Here is a 14,822-nt window from a genome sequence, read left to right on the forward strand (position 1 = left end):
ACCATTTATTATCATCGAGATTCTAGACATTCAAACGTAACAATAGATGTATTCCCGAAATAACATACAAAGACACAAAACAGTCAATTTTCACCAAATTAGCCAACCCTGACCAACGACTGCGTATTTGTTACAAGCAAACGTTGCATTCAGGGATGAAATGTCGACAATAATATATTTGACCATTACAATTAAGCGATGTTTTCAAGTCAGCAATTCGACTTTTCTGGTCATTAAAATCTAGCAAGGATCACAGCTCTAGGCACTCGATCTTATATTTCTTCCATTTCTCGGATTCTGTGATTCAGAGAAATAAGAGCCGAAAGAAAAATGGATTCGTGCCAGAAGAATCTGTTAGCATTCAGCTGTTTGAAACGCTTCATTTTAGTTCTTGTTATGCTTGTTCTCCAGCGCAACTGCGATTTATTAGTTGCTGGTGGAGACACCCTCTTTATTGGGGCTTCTCTGAGAGGAAAGCAGACCATAAGTTCGAAGAGCAGTACGTTTGAATTGGGATTTTTCAATCCAAAGGGAACCAACAACTGGTATGGTGGCATCTGGTATGCTCAGATCCCTCACAAGACCATCATTTGGGTAGCTAACAGAGAAACTCCCATCACAGACATGCCTGGCATTTTTACTCTCTTCAACTGGTTATCTCGCTATTTATGATTTGCAAGGAAAAGTTATTTGGTCGAGTAATGATACTCAGCAAGCAAAGGCATCCAGGGCTTTGATTCTCGACACTGGTAATTTTGTTCTCCTAGGAGCCCAAAACACTTCTGAGACTGTGTGGGAGAGTTTTGCACATGCTACAGATCATTTTATGCCTACCATGAAGTTTTGGAAAGGCATGAAAGTGAACTCTTGGAAGAGTTCGGTGGATCCAGCGCCTGGGCCCTTCTTTTTCCAAATGAATCCATCCCCAGGAGAGAAAGACTTTTTGCTGGAGTATAAAAATGGTGTTTCATATTACAGCTCGGGAAACTGGACTGGCAAATATTACTCCAACGTGCCGCAGGCAGTATCTGATACCTCATTTGAGCAGGAATTGGTAGAGTTTTCTCCCACAAGACTCTACTACACATATAATTTTACGCCCAAAGTTCGTTCGACGGCCTTGGTGAGGTATGTTCTCAACTTTAAGGGCGAGCTAAGGTTTTACTATTTGAGTAACAATACCTGGAGCCTGGTTTATAATTTTCCCCTGTCAAATTGCGCCGTTTATGGTCTATGCGGAGCTTATGGAGTGTGTTTCACCCAAGAAAATATTCAGTCATGCAGCTGTATGGAAGGCTTCTACCCAAGAAACGCTACTGCCTGGAGTTCTCAGGAATGGTGGTCAAGCGGTTGTATTCGGCGTACTCCATTAGATTGCTCCGCCATCAATGTCAGTGCAAGTGGCACCACAGATGATTTCCTCCAAGTCAGTAATATTTCCTTGTCTGATAAAGAAGCTGTTCAATATACCCAAGAGTCGACTGTAGAAGGATGCAAAACTGCTTGTCTCGACAATTGCTCCTGCACCGCCTTTGCTTTCACTGATTCAAATTCTGTTGTTTGTAAGTTATGGTTTGGCGATCTGTTAGGCATACAGGCTAAGGATACTTCTTCAGAAGACCAGCCCTTGTTCATACGATTGGCTGCTTCAGATGTGTCTCAGTTGTCAGCCCACGCAGGAAGAAGTAGCAGCAGAGTAGTTGTACTCTCCATTTCAATTCCTATGGGAGTTGCCGTTTTGGGTACTCTGTTTATGTAGTTTCTGAAAACAGCCCTCGCCCTTAAGCAATTGATTAAATGCTTATGAAAACAGAGGAAACAGATTACAAGAATAAAAAAACATTGATAATATAAAATCACTTACTATTCTATATATTTAACTTCCTCTCTTATTCACTCTAACTCATTATCTATATCTCTCTCCTATTCATTCCATCTCTTATGCTCTCTCTATATGTTTCTCTCTACACAGACTCTCTCTATATAAATTGAGTTATCTCCCCTATCTCCCCCTCCCTCTCTCTCTCATTATCCCCCCCCCCTCTCTCTCTCATTATCCCCCCCCCCTCTCTCTCCTCTACCTCTTTCTCCATTTTTTCCCCTCCCTCTCTATCCATCTCTACTCACCTATCCCTCCCTCACTCCCTCCATATCCCTCTATCTATTTTCCTATGTCGACCTCTCTTCCCCTTTCACTTCTCATATATCTCTATCCCACCCTCTTTCTCTCTCCCTCTCTCCATTTCTATCTATCACTCTATCTATCTCTATTTCTTTCCATCTCTCTCCATCCCTCTTTATATTCTTATATCTCTAGTCTCTCTATCATTCTATCTTCACCTGCCTTTCCCTATCCCTCTTCCTGTATATCTCTCTCTTTCTCTCTATCTCTCCCTCTCTATCTATATATTTATCTCTCTCATCTCTATATATCTTTATCTCTTCGTCTTTTCTCCAAATCCATATCCTCTATCTCCATCTCCAACCCCATCTCTATCTCTATCTCTATCTCTATCTCCATCTCTTATCTCTATCTCTTATCTCTATCTCCTTATCCCTCGCCTCCCCCCTCCCCCCCTCTCTCTCTCCCTCTTTCTATCCATAAATCTCCCTTTCTCTCCCTCTCTATGAGTGGAGCATGATTATATTCTTCAGTAAGAGTTTTTTTGTCATGTTTGAAAGGATGCATAGTTGATTTGAAGTTGTCACTTCTCCATTTGTTGCACAAACAACACTATTTGCTAATTGACCTACAACTTGACCTCATGTACTATGCAAATGCTTGCAACTAATAGATCAAACATTTTCCTAATTGACTTTTTGCATCTCTTCAACGTACCCATTGCACACCAAGGTGCAATGGCTAGTAATAAGATGTATTCTCGAAAAAACACACAAATACACAAATCATTCAACTTTCACAGAGAATGACAATTATTTGAAGACAAATCAGCCAACTTTCACCGATGATTGGGTATTTGTTAAATGTAAATGTAGCATTCAGAGATGATGTGTCTGTTGGAATGTGAAGTCCAAATTGGACTCTTAGCTAGCAGTGGTTGAGTCATCATGGCTATCATAAATAGAAAGTTTTGTTAATAAACTTTCTATAAATAATAATTTTGACATGTGTTTTACATGCAGTTGTGCGAGTCATACTTACTATATTTAGTAAGTTGTATTCAAGCAGGACTCTGCAACTCGGTTGTTTTAGGCTGCTCGCAGTCATGTTTTGATGGATAGTTTTTGAGACTGTTGTAACTCTATAATTCCTGAGAATCAATACGAAAAAAAAAATTTGCCCGTGGTTTTTTACTGGTATAGTTTTACCCAGTTTTTCCACGTAGATCTGTGTGTTATGTGCTATTATTCTTCTCTGTAAATTTTCTACACTTGTTAATTTTCCTCACAATTGGTATCAGAGCTTATGCTATTTGTGTAGAAGTTGTTTGTTTTTAGAAGTGAGCAATGGATGGAAATAGTGTTACCAGATTTGAGGTACATAAGTTTGATGGTTCGAATTTTGCTCTATGGAAGCTTAAGATTCAAGCTTTGTTGGCGAAGGATGGATGTGACAGAGCTCTTAAAGGAGTATCATCAAAACCTGCAAATATGAGCACGAAAGATTGGAATACCATAGATAGCATGGCTAGAGCAACAATCTAGTTATCTCTAGCAGATCCAGTTATGTTCAATGTTGTAGAGGAGAAATCTACTCATGACTTGTGGAATAAACTTGCAAAGTTGTATGAGATGAAGTCATTAGCAAACAAAATTCATCTAAGGAGACAATTGTATAATTTGAGGATGCGTGACAATTCATCTGTCACAGATCATCTGAACGACTTCAACACACTGACAAGCAAATTGGCTTCAGTGGGTGTGAAAATCAATGAAGAAGATAAGGCATCAATATTACTTTGCTCCTTGGTAGATAGTTGGGATCAGTTGGTTATGGCTCTTAGTAATTCTGCATTGAGTAGGAAGCTGGTCTTTGAGGATGTGGTGGCTGCTTTAATCTCTGAAGATTCAAGGCAGAAGACATCTCAAGGATCTTCCTCTAATGAAGCCCTTGTTGCAAGAGGTAGAACTCAAGAAAGAGCAAATACTGAGTGTGGACAAACCAGGTCCAAATCAAAGGGGCGAAAAAGGGTGAAATGCTAGAACTGTGGCAAGAATGGACATGTAAAGAAGGATTGCAGGCTGCCAAAAGCAACCAAGGAAAATCCTAGTACACCTGCATCTGAGGCAAACACTGCTGAAGTTCAGACACCATTGGAAGATGGAGAGGTGGGCTATCCCGCAATAATGGTTCCCACTTTTGCCAATGAAGAAAATTGGTGGAAGCGGGAAATTTTTTTTTTTTGGGGGGTTCGAACGAACTAGGGGTGTTCGAGCGAACCCCCCATAGGGTTTGATCGAACCTGCCATCGGACATGGGTTTGATCAAATTCCAGGTGGGTTTGGGGGTTCGATTCGAACCAATTAAAAATAAATATTTTAATGGGTTCGATCGAACCCTGTTTTAAATTATTTTTTTAAAATTTCTATAAAAACCGAAAATGACAGTTTGTCATTTTCAAGTTTGGAGTTTTTTGTGTCCAGAGGGGGTTAGAGCGAACCCGATGTCAACACCACGTCACCAAGCCCTGTCAGCAGCAACTGACGGTTCTCACCTTTCAACTTTCGACCTACATTATTTCAGGTGCACAAAATAACCTTTTTTTGTTTGTTTAATAATATTTTTTTTATTAAATTTATTTAAAAATTAGTAAATAATTTGTTTGCTAATTTATTTTTTAATTAAATAATTGTATATTTATTGTTTTTCAGCATTTTAGAAAAAGGTTTAAAAATTTAATGTTTTGATTTAACGTCAAATTATTTTTAAAATTAAATAACTGTATATGTATTTTTTTTTTCAACTTTTTAAAAAAATGTTATGAAAAACTTAGAAAACTAAGGGAGTAAATTAAAACTTGGAAAAACGTTAAGGAAAACATTAGCAAAATTAAAAATTAGAAAAATGTTACAAATCTAAATATAATAAATTAAAACGTTACAAAAATTAATAAATTTAAATTTAAAAAAACATTATAAAACTTAGATAACAAATTTAAACAAATTAGACAAAATAAATCCTCTACATGACCCCTTTTCACATCCTATTACACACACAACATGACCCCTTAGGACCCCTTAATACCACATATGCCCTTGATGACACTATATGTCCCCTTAGGACCATAGAGGATCACATAGTGGACCCTAAGGGGTCATATGTGGTCCTAAGGGGTCACACATGTGTTCTAACACATGCGTGACCCCTTAGGACCACATGCGACCCCTTATAAAATCCTAGTGTGTATGACATACCCCTTAGTTCATCACATAGTGTCCTAAGGGGTCATATGTGGTCCTAAGGGGTCACACATGTGTTAACAAATGCGTGACCCCTTAGGACCACATATGACCCTTTATAACATCCTAGTGTGTACGACATACCCCTTAGGATCACATAGTGTCCTAAGGGGTCATATGTGGTCCTAAGGGGTCACACATGTGTTAACAAATGCGTGACCCCTTAGGACCACATATGACCCTTTATAACATCCTAGTGTGTACGACATACCCCTTAGGATCACATAGTGTCCTAAGGGGTCATATGTGGTCCTAAGGGGTCACACATGTGTTCTAACACATGCATGACCCCTTAGAACCGCATATGACCCCTTATAAAATCCTAGTGTGAATGACATACCCTTAGTCCATCACATAGTGTCCTAAGGGGTCATATGTGGTCCTAAGGGGTCATGCATGTGTTAACACATGTGTGACCCATTAGGACAACATATGATCCCTTATAACATCCTATTGTATACAACATGTACCCCTTAGGATCACATAGTTTCCTAGAAGGGGTCATATGTGGTCATAAGGGGTCATGCATGTGTGTTCTAACATTGTACATGTGTGATCCCTTAGGACCACATATGACCCCTTATAACATCCTAGTGTCTACGACATACGATCCCTGAAGAACACATGTACAATGTCCTAAGAGGTTGAATATGTGGTCCTAAGGGGTCATGCATGTGTTCTAACACATGCATGACCCCTTAGGACCACATATGACCCCTTATAACATCCTAGTGTACATACGACATTCCCCTTAAGATCACATAGTGTCCTAAGGGGTCATATGTGGTCCTAAGAGGTCACACGTTTATTCTAACACATGCGTGACCCCTTAGAACCACATATGACCCCTTATAAAATCCTAGTGTGTACGACATAGTGGTTCCTTAAGATCACATACATTAGTGTCCTAAGGGGTCAAGAATATGTGGTCCTAAGGGGTCATGCATGAGTTCTAGCACATGCGTGACCCCTTAGAACCGCATATGACCCCTTATAAAATCTCTCTTCCCTTAATTCGGTAAGCTGGCATGTGTTTTAATTTTTAAAAATTACGTTTTAATTTAGTACATGATGTATATATCTTTAATGATCTCTCTCTCTCTCTCTCTGAAATTAATGTTATCTCTCTCTCTCTCTGTCATGAAAATGATCTCCCTCTCTCTCTTGAATTAATGTTTTAATAATTTAAAATGTATGTATGCGATCTATATAGATAAATTTATATATGTTTTAATTTAGTAACTGTATGTATATATATTTAATGATCTCTCTCTCTCTCTCTGAAATTAATGTTAGATCTCTCTCTAGATGTCATGATTTAAATGATCTCCCTCTCTCTCTCTCATAAATATTTCAATAATTTAAAATTTATGTATCCGATCTATATAGATAAATTTATATATGTTTTAATTTAGTACATGATGTATATATCTTTAATGATCTCTCTCTGAAATTAATGTCATCTCTTTCTCTCTCTATCATGAAAATGATCTCTCTCTCTCTCTCATTAATGTTTTAATAATTTAAAATATACATGTATGCGATCTCTCTATATAGATAAATTTATATATTTTTAAATAATGATCTCCCTCTCTCTCGAGCTTTAAAATTTTATTTGAAAATTTGAATTATGTGAGAACTTTATGTATATATATCTATTAATTATGCGAGAACTTCACATGTGTACATTTTAATTTTTAATGAGCTCAAGATTAACGATCTCTCTCTCTCTCTCTCTCTCTAGAATTTAACTGATTTTAATTTTTAATGTTTTAAATTGAATGCACTTCATGTGTGTGTGCTTATGTATTTATTTTAACTTTATGACCTACCTAGATAGATGGCATCCTAGGATTCAGTCCATGATCATGTACATGATCAGGATCCACCTGCACAGGCTCCTGATCAGGAGCCATATGATGATATAGATCCTCCACATCAGGATCCCCCATTGCTCAATATTGCTACCATTTTCCATTACAGTGACCGTGAGCTATAGAGGTTAAGGGTCATATAAGATGACCCACAGACTGATGGCATGTACAAGAGTACATGAAAATCCATTTTTGATAGTTTGCAGACATTGAGGGACCGCTTAGTTAGTCACACCTCATTTTCACCTGAGGTTATAGATGATATTTATAGATAGTTAAGGAGTGAGGTGAGGGGTCGTGATTCTTTTGCTGATATGGTGAGGGTGGTCTTGAAGGAGATCATCAAGGAGAGATGTTTTCCATAGTATCAGGAGAAGAGTAAGGTGGGAGGATATTAGGCTATGAGATGTATCGATCCACATGTTGCATCGTTGATTTACCCATGCTTCTTAGCTGCCCATGGTCGTTATCCTAATAACGACCAGATACCATTATACTTTGTACAACAGGTATTTGCTAAGGTTCATTGTTAGATGAAACCAAACTACCTTGATATTCCAACATATTATGGACAGGGGAGGGGCATGATTGTTGACAGAGATGCGTATCTTAGGCGTAATAGAGCTCCGCCTAGACACAAGGACCTTTTTGGCGAGAGATTTTTGATAGTAGTCCCAACCCTTACCCCCATAGTGGATCACGTTGTGATTGCTACTCAAAGAGAAGTAATTGATAAGATTGGACAAATTGCATCAACAACAACCACCATATCATCTGATAGGCTAGGCAGATATATGATGAGCCGACCACGTTCGAGATCATCAACAAATGATGCATCTTCTAGTCATGGGGTGACTTCAGATTCAGATGATCAGTATATTACTACTAACATCCCCTCCCTAGATGAGGTAGCGGCTATAGTAGGAGGTGGTAGACATGTACATATGTCATAGTATTTAGCCGAGGACCTGCTACATTCTTACCATTTTATTTCATCTCAACTTGGGATACCATTGGCTATTGTTAGAGAGGAGATTCTAAGAGACGGGAAGGCTACCGCTGCATCGACGCATACCCAGAGGCAGTCACAACATTCTCATCACTATACGCATGCTCTGAGCATTGACCCACCTACAGATCACTCTGTTGCTGCAGAGGAGGAGATACAAGCTGATCAGGTCCATATCATAGATGAGGGCTTGGATTCATTTGAGGAGCAGCTATGAGGTTTGAGCCATATTGGGTTTATGAATATGCTACTACAGTCAGACACTTCATTCACGATGCCTAGTCATCTAGTTAGCCCCTTACACTCCTCAGTCATACGTACAACCAGAGAGAGATATGCAGGCACGAGTGATATGGTTACACTAGTACATTCGGGGCTAATTTTCGACGATCGATTATCGGAATTGCGACTACTTTTCGTCAGAGTGCTGACAAAAGTAGCCATCAAAAACTCATCGTCGGACTTGTCGACGATGCCTCTGATCGTCAGAAATATGACAATCCTATGGACTTTTCCAACGGTGGGATGATCGCTCTTCCGGTCAAAAATGTCGTCGAACATACAACATCCCCATCTGATGTTTGTTTAGACTGCGTTGGAAACTCGACAGAAGTCTGAAACTTTGCACCGACAGTGATGCTGTTTGTCCGACAGTTGTGTCATCGATCCATTAATATGCATCGATGACCGTCTGAATACGAAGTGCCATCAGACATACATCATCCTCGTCGGATGTTTGTGTAGTTTGAGTCGGAATTGCGTCGACTCCAGAAACTTTGCACCGACGAGAACGCTGTTGGTCTGACGATTCCATCATCGGTGGAAAGCTTAGTATCTGGCATAATTCCGACGAACATTTATTTTTTTGAAAAAAATAAATTATTATCTAGACGTAAAGCAAACCTCATTGATATGTACAACAAATGATATCTATCCCCATCAGCTACCAATAGGGGGCATAGGTTTGAAGCTAATATAAGGCGCAATGGTTTCAAGCTAATATGATCAGGTGCACCATGGTTGAGATGGTCCAACTCCTAAGAGGACTGTATGAACCACTGCGTATTGGTAAACCTATTAAAAATGGTGCTGACAGGGACTTAGCTAACCCAAATATAAGAGCCTTTAAAGCCAATCAGGGAGATGAAATGACTTTATCTACCTTATCTAAGCTAGTTTTTCTTGGGAGCTACCAAAACTTATCTACTATATATATACATGGAATGAATTTATCTACTATATATGCACATATTTCTTATAAGTATATCCCAAATTGATAATCTCATATAAAGTGTCATCCTATGTCAATACATGACATATACCTATTGAATGACATGTATATATCTCATACTAAGTAGTCACTCATTATTATATATTCAACATATATTCAAAGACGATAACCATGCATTCCGAACTACATGAATATCCTCTTTAATAAAATAAATCACATGTACAAGGTTATTGGTTGATCGAGTCCAATAGAAAAGTACAATAGGTAGAGATAGTGTATATATATCTCATACTAATTAGTCACTTGTTATTATATATTCAACATATATTCAAAGACAATAATCATGCATTCTGGACTACATGAATATCCTCTTTAATAAAATAAATCACATGTACAAGGTTATTGGGTTGATCGAGTCCAATAGAAAAGTACAATAGGTAAAGATAGTACTCAAAATAATGTTACTAGCATCTTAAAAGAAAACATAAATGCATTATGACCACCCACAAAACACTTGATATAAAATAGTTCCAACCTTTCTTTTGTTTAAGTCCACTCGACCACATGGAACCCTTAGGTCCACCCCATTGTTCTTGTGGAGATAGTTCCAAATAGTCAATCAAAGTATACAAGGGGGATGATAGGTTCACACATGCCATACACGATGCATACATGACACAAGTAATGGAACAATACAGTACAACATCAATAGAGAATGATGATACCAAGTCATGAAACCACATAGGGTCACTACTTTAAAACTACACAAGGCATTAGATTCTAGAGTGCAGTGGAGGAAGTGTCATCGTATGTCTCTTTGCACAAGTCCCAATGCTCCATGTGTGGGATTTCCTTTCATTGTATGTTCTCATGGGGATGCACCATATGGAACCAAGCATTCTCTCATACGGACAAGAACGAAAATCACACAATCCCTATGCTACATGAGCGGGTATGTCTCTTTGCACAAGTCCCAATGTTCCATGTGAAAGCATGCCTTTCATCGTATGTGCTACATAGGGACAAACCATATGGAACCAAGCATTCTCTCATGTGAATGAGAACAATGATCACATAATCCTTGTGTGAGTGGGCATGCCTCTTTGCACAAGTCCCAACGCTCCATGTGCGAGCATGCCTTCCCAAAACACCCTTGGTGTTGTGATAGCCCTCAAGGCGTGCTCAAGGAACCAAATTTTCTTGTTATTTGTTTTAACCCAAGTCTATTTTTATGTTATCACTTTATTAAAAAACTCCCCAAACACGAATGCCAAGCATACCAGGTATGCTGATGGACGAGGGATAGGAGTGGGAGCCACTCCCTAGTCTCACTCTAGGACTTAGCTCATGCCATATCTAAATGAAAGACATCTCAAATACATCGTCGGTGGAAAGTTGTAAAATGCCATTTTCATACATAATAAAGACATACTCAATTGGGCACAATCACCAAGAGAACGGTAAAAAGTATGTTTGAGATCATTGTCCTAATTGTGGTGTGGTCACCAAGAGATCACCGTAAATTTGTCAATGCAACTTTTGTTGCAAAGTTGTAAAAAGTGTGTTAGTTTTGTTTCAATGTTAGTTAATACTCAAATATTGGTTATGGAAGTTGGAGGGTTGATGAGACACATAGGATCGATTGTTGGAGGTATTGAAGGAAAAATAAAATTTGGAGATTTTCTGCAATTTTCACAGTTTTTCAGAACGTTACAGTCCGTTTTCCATCATTTTTTTGTTGTGAAATTCTTTTTGTTGGTATTATAAACCTATAGGGAATGAGAGAACAATGAATCCATGAAATTTTTTCTTTGGTTTGATTGAATTTCATTTTGATTTGAGCAAGTTATCATAGTTTTTCTAAAAACTGACATAAACCCTTGTTAGGGTATCCAGTCATAAAAATAAATGTATAAATCATATCCCCACTAGTGAAAAGTCACCCCAATGGTTGGGAACATGTATATTGGTATTATCTTTCATTTTTTCATTCTTTTTAGGTCTCCAAGATTCATTGGCATGTGCAAATGGTGACTGTTGGTATGATATTGGTCATGTATCAGACCTAGTGTAGCATCGAGGGTAGATTTGAAGTTGTAAGTGCAAGATAGACCCCCTTGGTGTTTGGAGGAAGGTAGTGAGGGGTGAAGAGGGTTAGTGTAGACCCTTTACAAGCTATTGTGGCCCTTGGGTAGGGAAAATCATCAAGAACTTTATGATTGTCCCTAGATAGTGTGTGGCTGTCCTAGTGAACAAATGAAGACTGAGATTTTGGGAGTATGATGAAATGAATAATATTATTATGTGGTGGACATCTGAGATAGGGTTTTAGTGATCCTTGAAAACTTTTAAAGGGGTTTGGAGGCCCTAATAAGTGGAAACAAATCATATCTTGCCGATTGTGCTAAGTGACTTGGCTGTCACAGTCATTGTTGTCAATCATCTGTATATTGCAAATGGGGGTCACATAAAAGTCTTTTATTATTCAGAGACTAGTATAAAGGGTGTGTCTACCTTGTGAAATTTTCTCCTAACAAATCCTAAGGATTTTAGGGCTTTAGGAAATATTTTATGGTGTCTTTTGTCCATCAAATGGGCAGTATAGTTTGCTAGGGATTGATTTGTGTCAAGTAAGAGCAAGTGAGAACTTTGGGATTACAAAGTTGATTTTGTGGCATTGTCTCATGTTCTCAAAACAATGTAATCAACATGCCCAAGGTGATATCCAAGGTCCAAGGGATTTCTAAACCTATGTGTGAGGGCTCAAACTTGTAGCGGTTTAGGATGGAGACTAGTAAGTATGCCCTAGTGAGTTATTGTGTATGTTGAGTTTGCCATTGTGAGTTACCCCCTACCTCTGCATCTTGCTATCATGGTTATGCTAGTTTGAAGAGCAACCCACATTTCAAGCATTCAAGAAAACATCAAGAAACAATTGAGAAATCTACGGTCTTTGCTATGGTATTAATGTTTATCATTTGATTTTATGCATAGGTATTAGGCTTTATTGGACGAGTGTGAATGTGAATTTGGATCTTTCATTGAATTTATTCCACTTTATTTAGATTCACATCTTCATCCTTCACAAGTATGAAGATAAGTATGATTAATTGTACCTAGCTTTGAAATCAGTTTTCAATGGTAGAATTTTAACACTAACAACCATGAGCTTATCTTTCCTTAACAACAAATTTGTCCCCCTTTTACATGCAACTAGGGACCCTCATTGTTCCTTTATGAGTATGTCATATTTTATGACTGTCACGGGTCTAGGGTTTCAAGAAATGAAAGAAAACCCTTTCTAAACTTTGTAATACAATAATACCCAAAAATTCTAGCCCAAGCATGTTCAATATCTTTGTAACCTTATTAGAGGTTTATAGATACTTGTAGCATCTAAAATAGGATATAGTAAGTCTTTTAGCACTTGATCTCACTATCATTTGACACTTGACTATTCACTATCATTTAGTTTTCGTATATAACACTACTTTTTAGTTACTAGTCATTATAGACTATCATAAACATTATTGACTATAATGATTATCATTTAAACTACCCACTACGATCTTATAGAACACTGCTCACTATAGACTCATAAGTCATCGCCTTCTAACATTATTATAATTCTCCCAACACTATTATACAACCTTCATGCACTGACATACATTCTCAAAATAATGTTACACAACCTTCACTAGAATTTTTCACTTGAGAAGGTCTGTCACTAATGAATTTAGGGATTCTTGGACTATTAAAGTGTGACAATTTTTTGATAGTTTTTGAAAGCAATTCCTAAAATCCTTTGGGTAGAAACAACAACATTCTATATGTCCATGCATTAATGAGAGAGGTTTACGATTTTCATCTAGCAACATGATTGATAGAGATACCAAGAACAAAATTGCAAGGAAGATCTAATATTTATGAATGAAATTGCAAATTAATCTAAGTTACATAAAATGTATATATGCACTCAACATATCTCTTTGCTTTTTTATTTGAGAATGTTGCTAGGAATTAATAGGTGAATGATACATTGATCTACACATGAATCACTTGTACTTTCCCGATACTTTCATCCCTTGGTCAAGGCTGCATACCCCCTTACACTTGAATATTGTTTCCACCCTCATGATTAATTGAAGTCCACCCTCATGGCAACATAAAATGTATATATGCACTCAACATATCTCTTTGCTTGTTTATTTGAGAATGTTGCTAGGAATTAATAGGTGAATGATACATTGATCTACACATGAATCACTTGTACTTTCCCGATACTTTCATCCCTTGGTCAAGGCTGCATACCCCCTTACACTTGAATATTGTTTCCACCCTCATGATTAATTGAAGTCCATTCTCAAATCACACTAAATGACAATAGTTAGTACAAAATAGTGACCATAGCCAAGGAAGACCAAATTTACTCATACTCAACATAATAAGAAATAACTAAATCATCTGGACCATTATTCATAACATAACCTCTTTTTCACATCATGGAAGGCCAAAACTACAAGGATCACACTTCTTCGAAGGAGCCATTGTTCAGAGCCACCGAACTATCAACAAGAGTAGAAGCTATTAGGCTCATACAATTTTAGGACATATAAAGAGTTGAATCAGAAGCGAGATCATGAAGCATACAATAGAGAGGTATTCATGGAATAGACATCTGAAAACATCTCATTCATGAAGTAACAAAATGCTAAAGAAAATGACAAGTAATAAAAAAACTTACAAGGATGAGGCATATTCATAACTTTTGTAGTCCCGCCTTGGATATCAACATTAGAAGCAACTCATATTGTTCATGTACATACAATACAATATGGGAGTTCATTATACCCATCAACTTGTGGTGTTTTTGTTCGTGTTGCTTCTGTTGGACCCTGCAATTAAGATTCAATATAATACATTATTCAATAAGATTAACTGCGCAACATAATGAAATATTGAAAAGTGTGTTATCTTGTTGAGCTTTGCTTGGTTTCGAGAATAGTTTAATATTCTCTACTTAATAGAGCCAACCATGTGAAGGTGGAAGCTCAGTTGGCCCCTCCCCCCCCTAACATCGCTCTAAATTCCCCGTTAACATCTTATAACATTCATTCATTCTTTCTACCATTAATAAAATATAGCATTCATTCATTAATATCACATAACATTCATTAACACATAACATTGATTAACATTAATTAACATGCAACATTCATCAATATTAATTAACACATATCATCCATAACCATTAATTAGCACATAATTACATTCACTAACACATAAA

General features: G+C 37.5%; 1 protein-coding gene across 1 annotated transcript; it reads left to right on the forward strand.

Moving 5' to 3' along the window:
• Positions 1-330: 330 nt before the first annotated feature.
• LOC131080089 (G-type lectin S-receptor-like serine/threonine-protein kinase At4g27290) lies at positions 331-1,759 on the forward strand. Its single transcript, XM_058018182.2, has 2 exons — positions 331-499; positions 681-1,759. Exons 1-2 carry the CDS (start codon positions 331-333, stop codon positions 1,757-1,759), a joined length of 1,248 nt encoding a protein of 415 aa, XP_057874165.2.
• Positions 1,760-14,822: the final 13,063 nt, after the last annotated feature.

This window comes from Cryptomeria japonica, chromosome 6 (genome assembly GCF_030272615.1).
Source record: "Cryptomeria japonica chromosome 6, Sugi_1.0, whole genome shotgun sequence".
NCBI lineage: Eukaryota > Viridiplantae > Streptophyta > Pinopsida > Cupressales > Cupressaceae > Cryptomeria > Cryptomeria japonica.

Coding starts and splice junctions, on each gene's coding strand:
- LOC131080089 (XM_058018182.2), top strand. CDS start 331: ATGGATTCGTGCCAGAAGAATCTGTTAGCATTCAGCTGTTTGAAACGC. Junction 500..680: donor GACCATAAGTTCGAAGAGCA/GTACGTTTGAAT, acceptor ATGATTTGCAAG/GAAAAGTTATTTGGTCGAGT.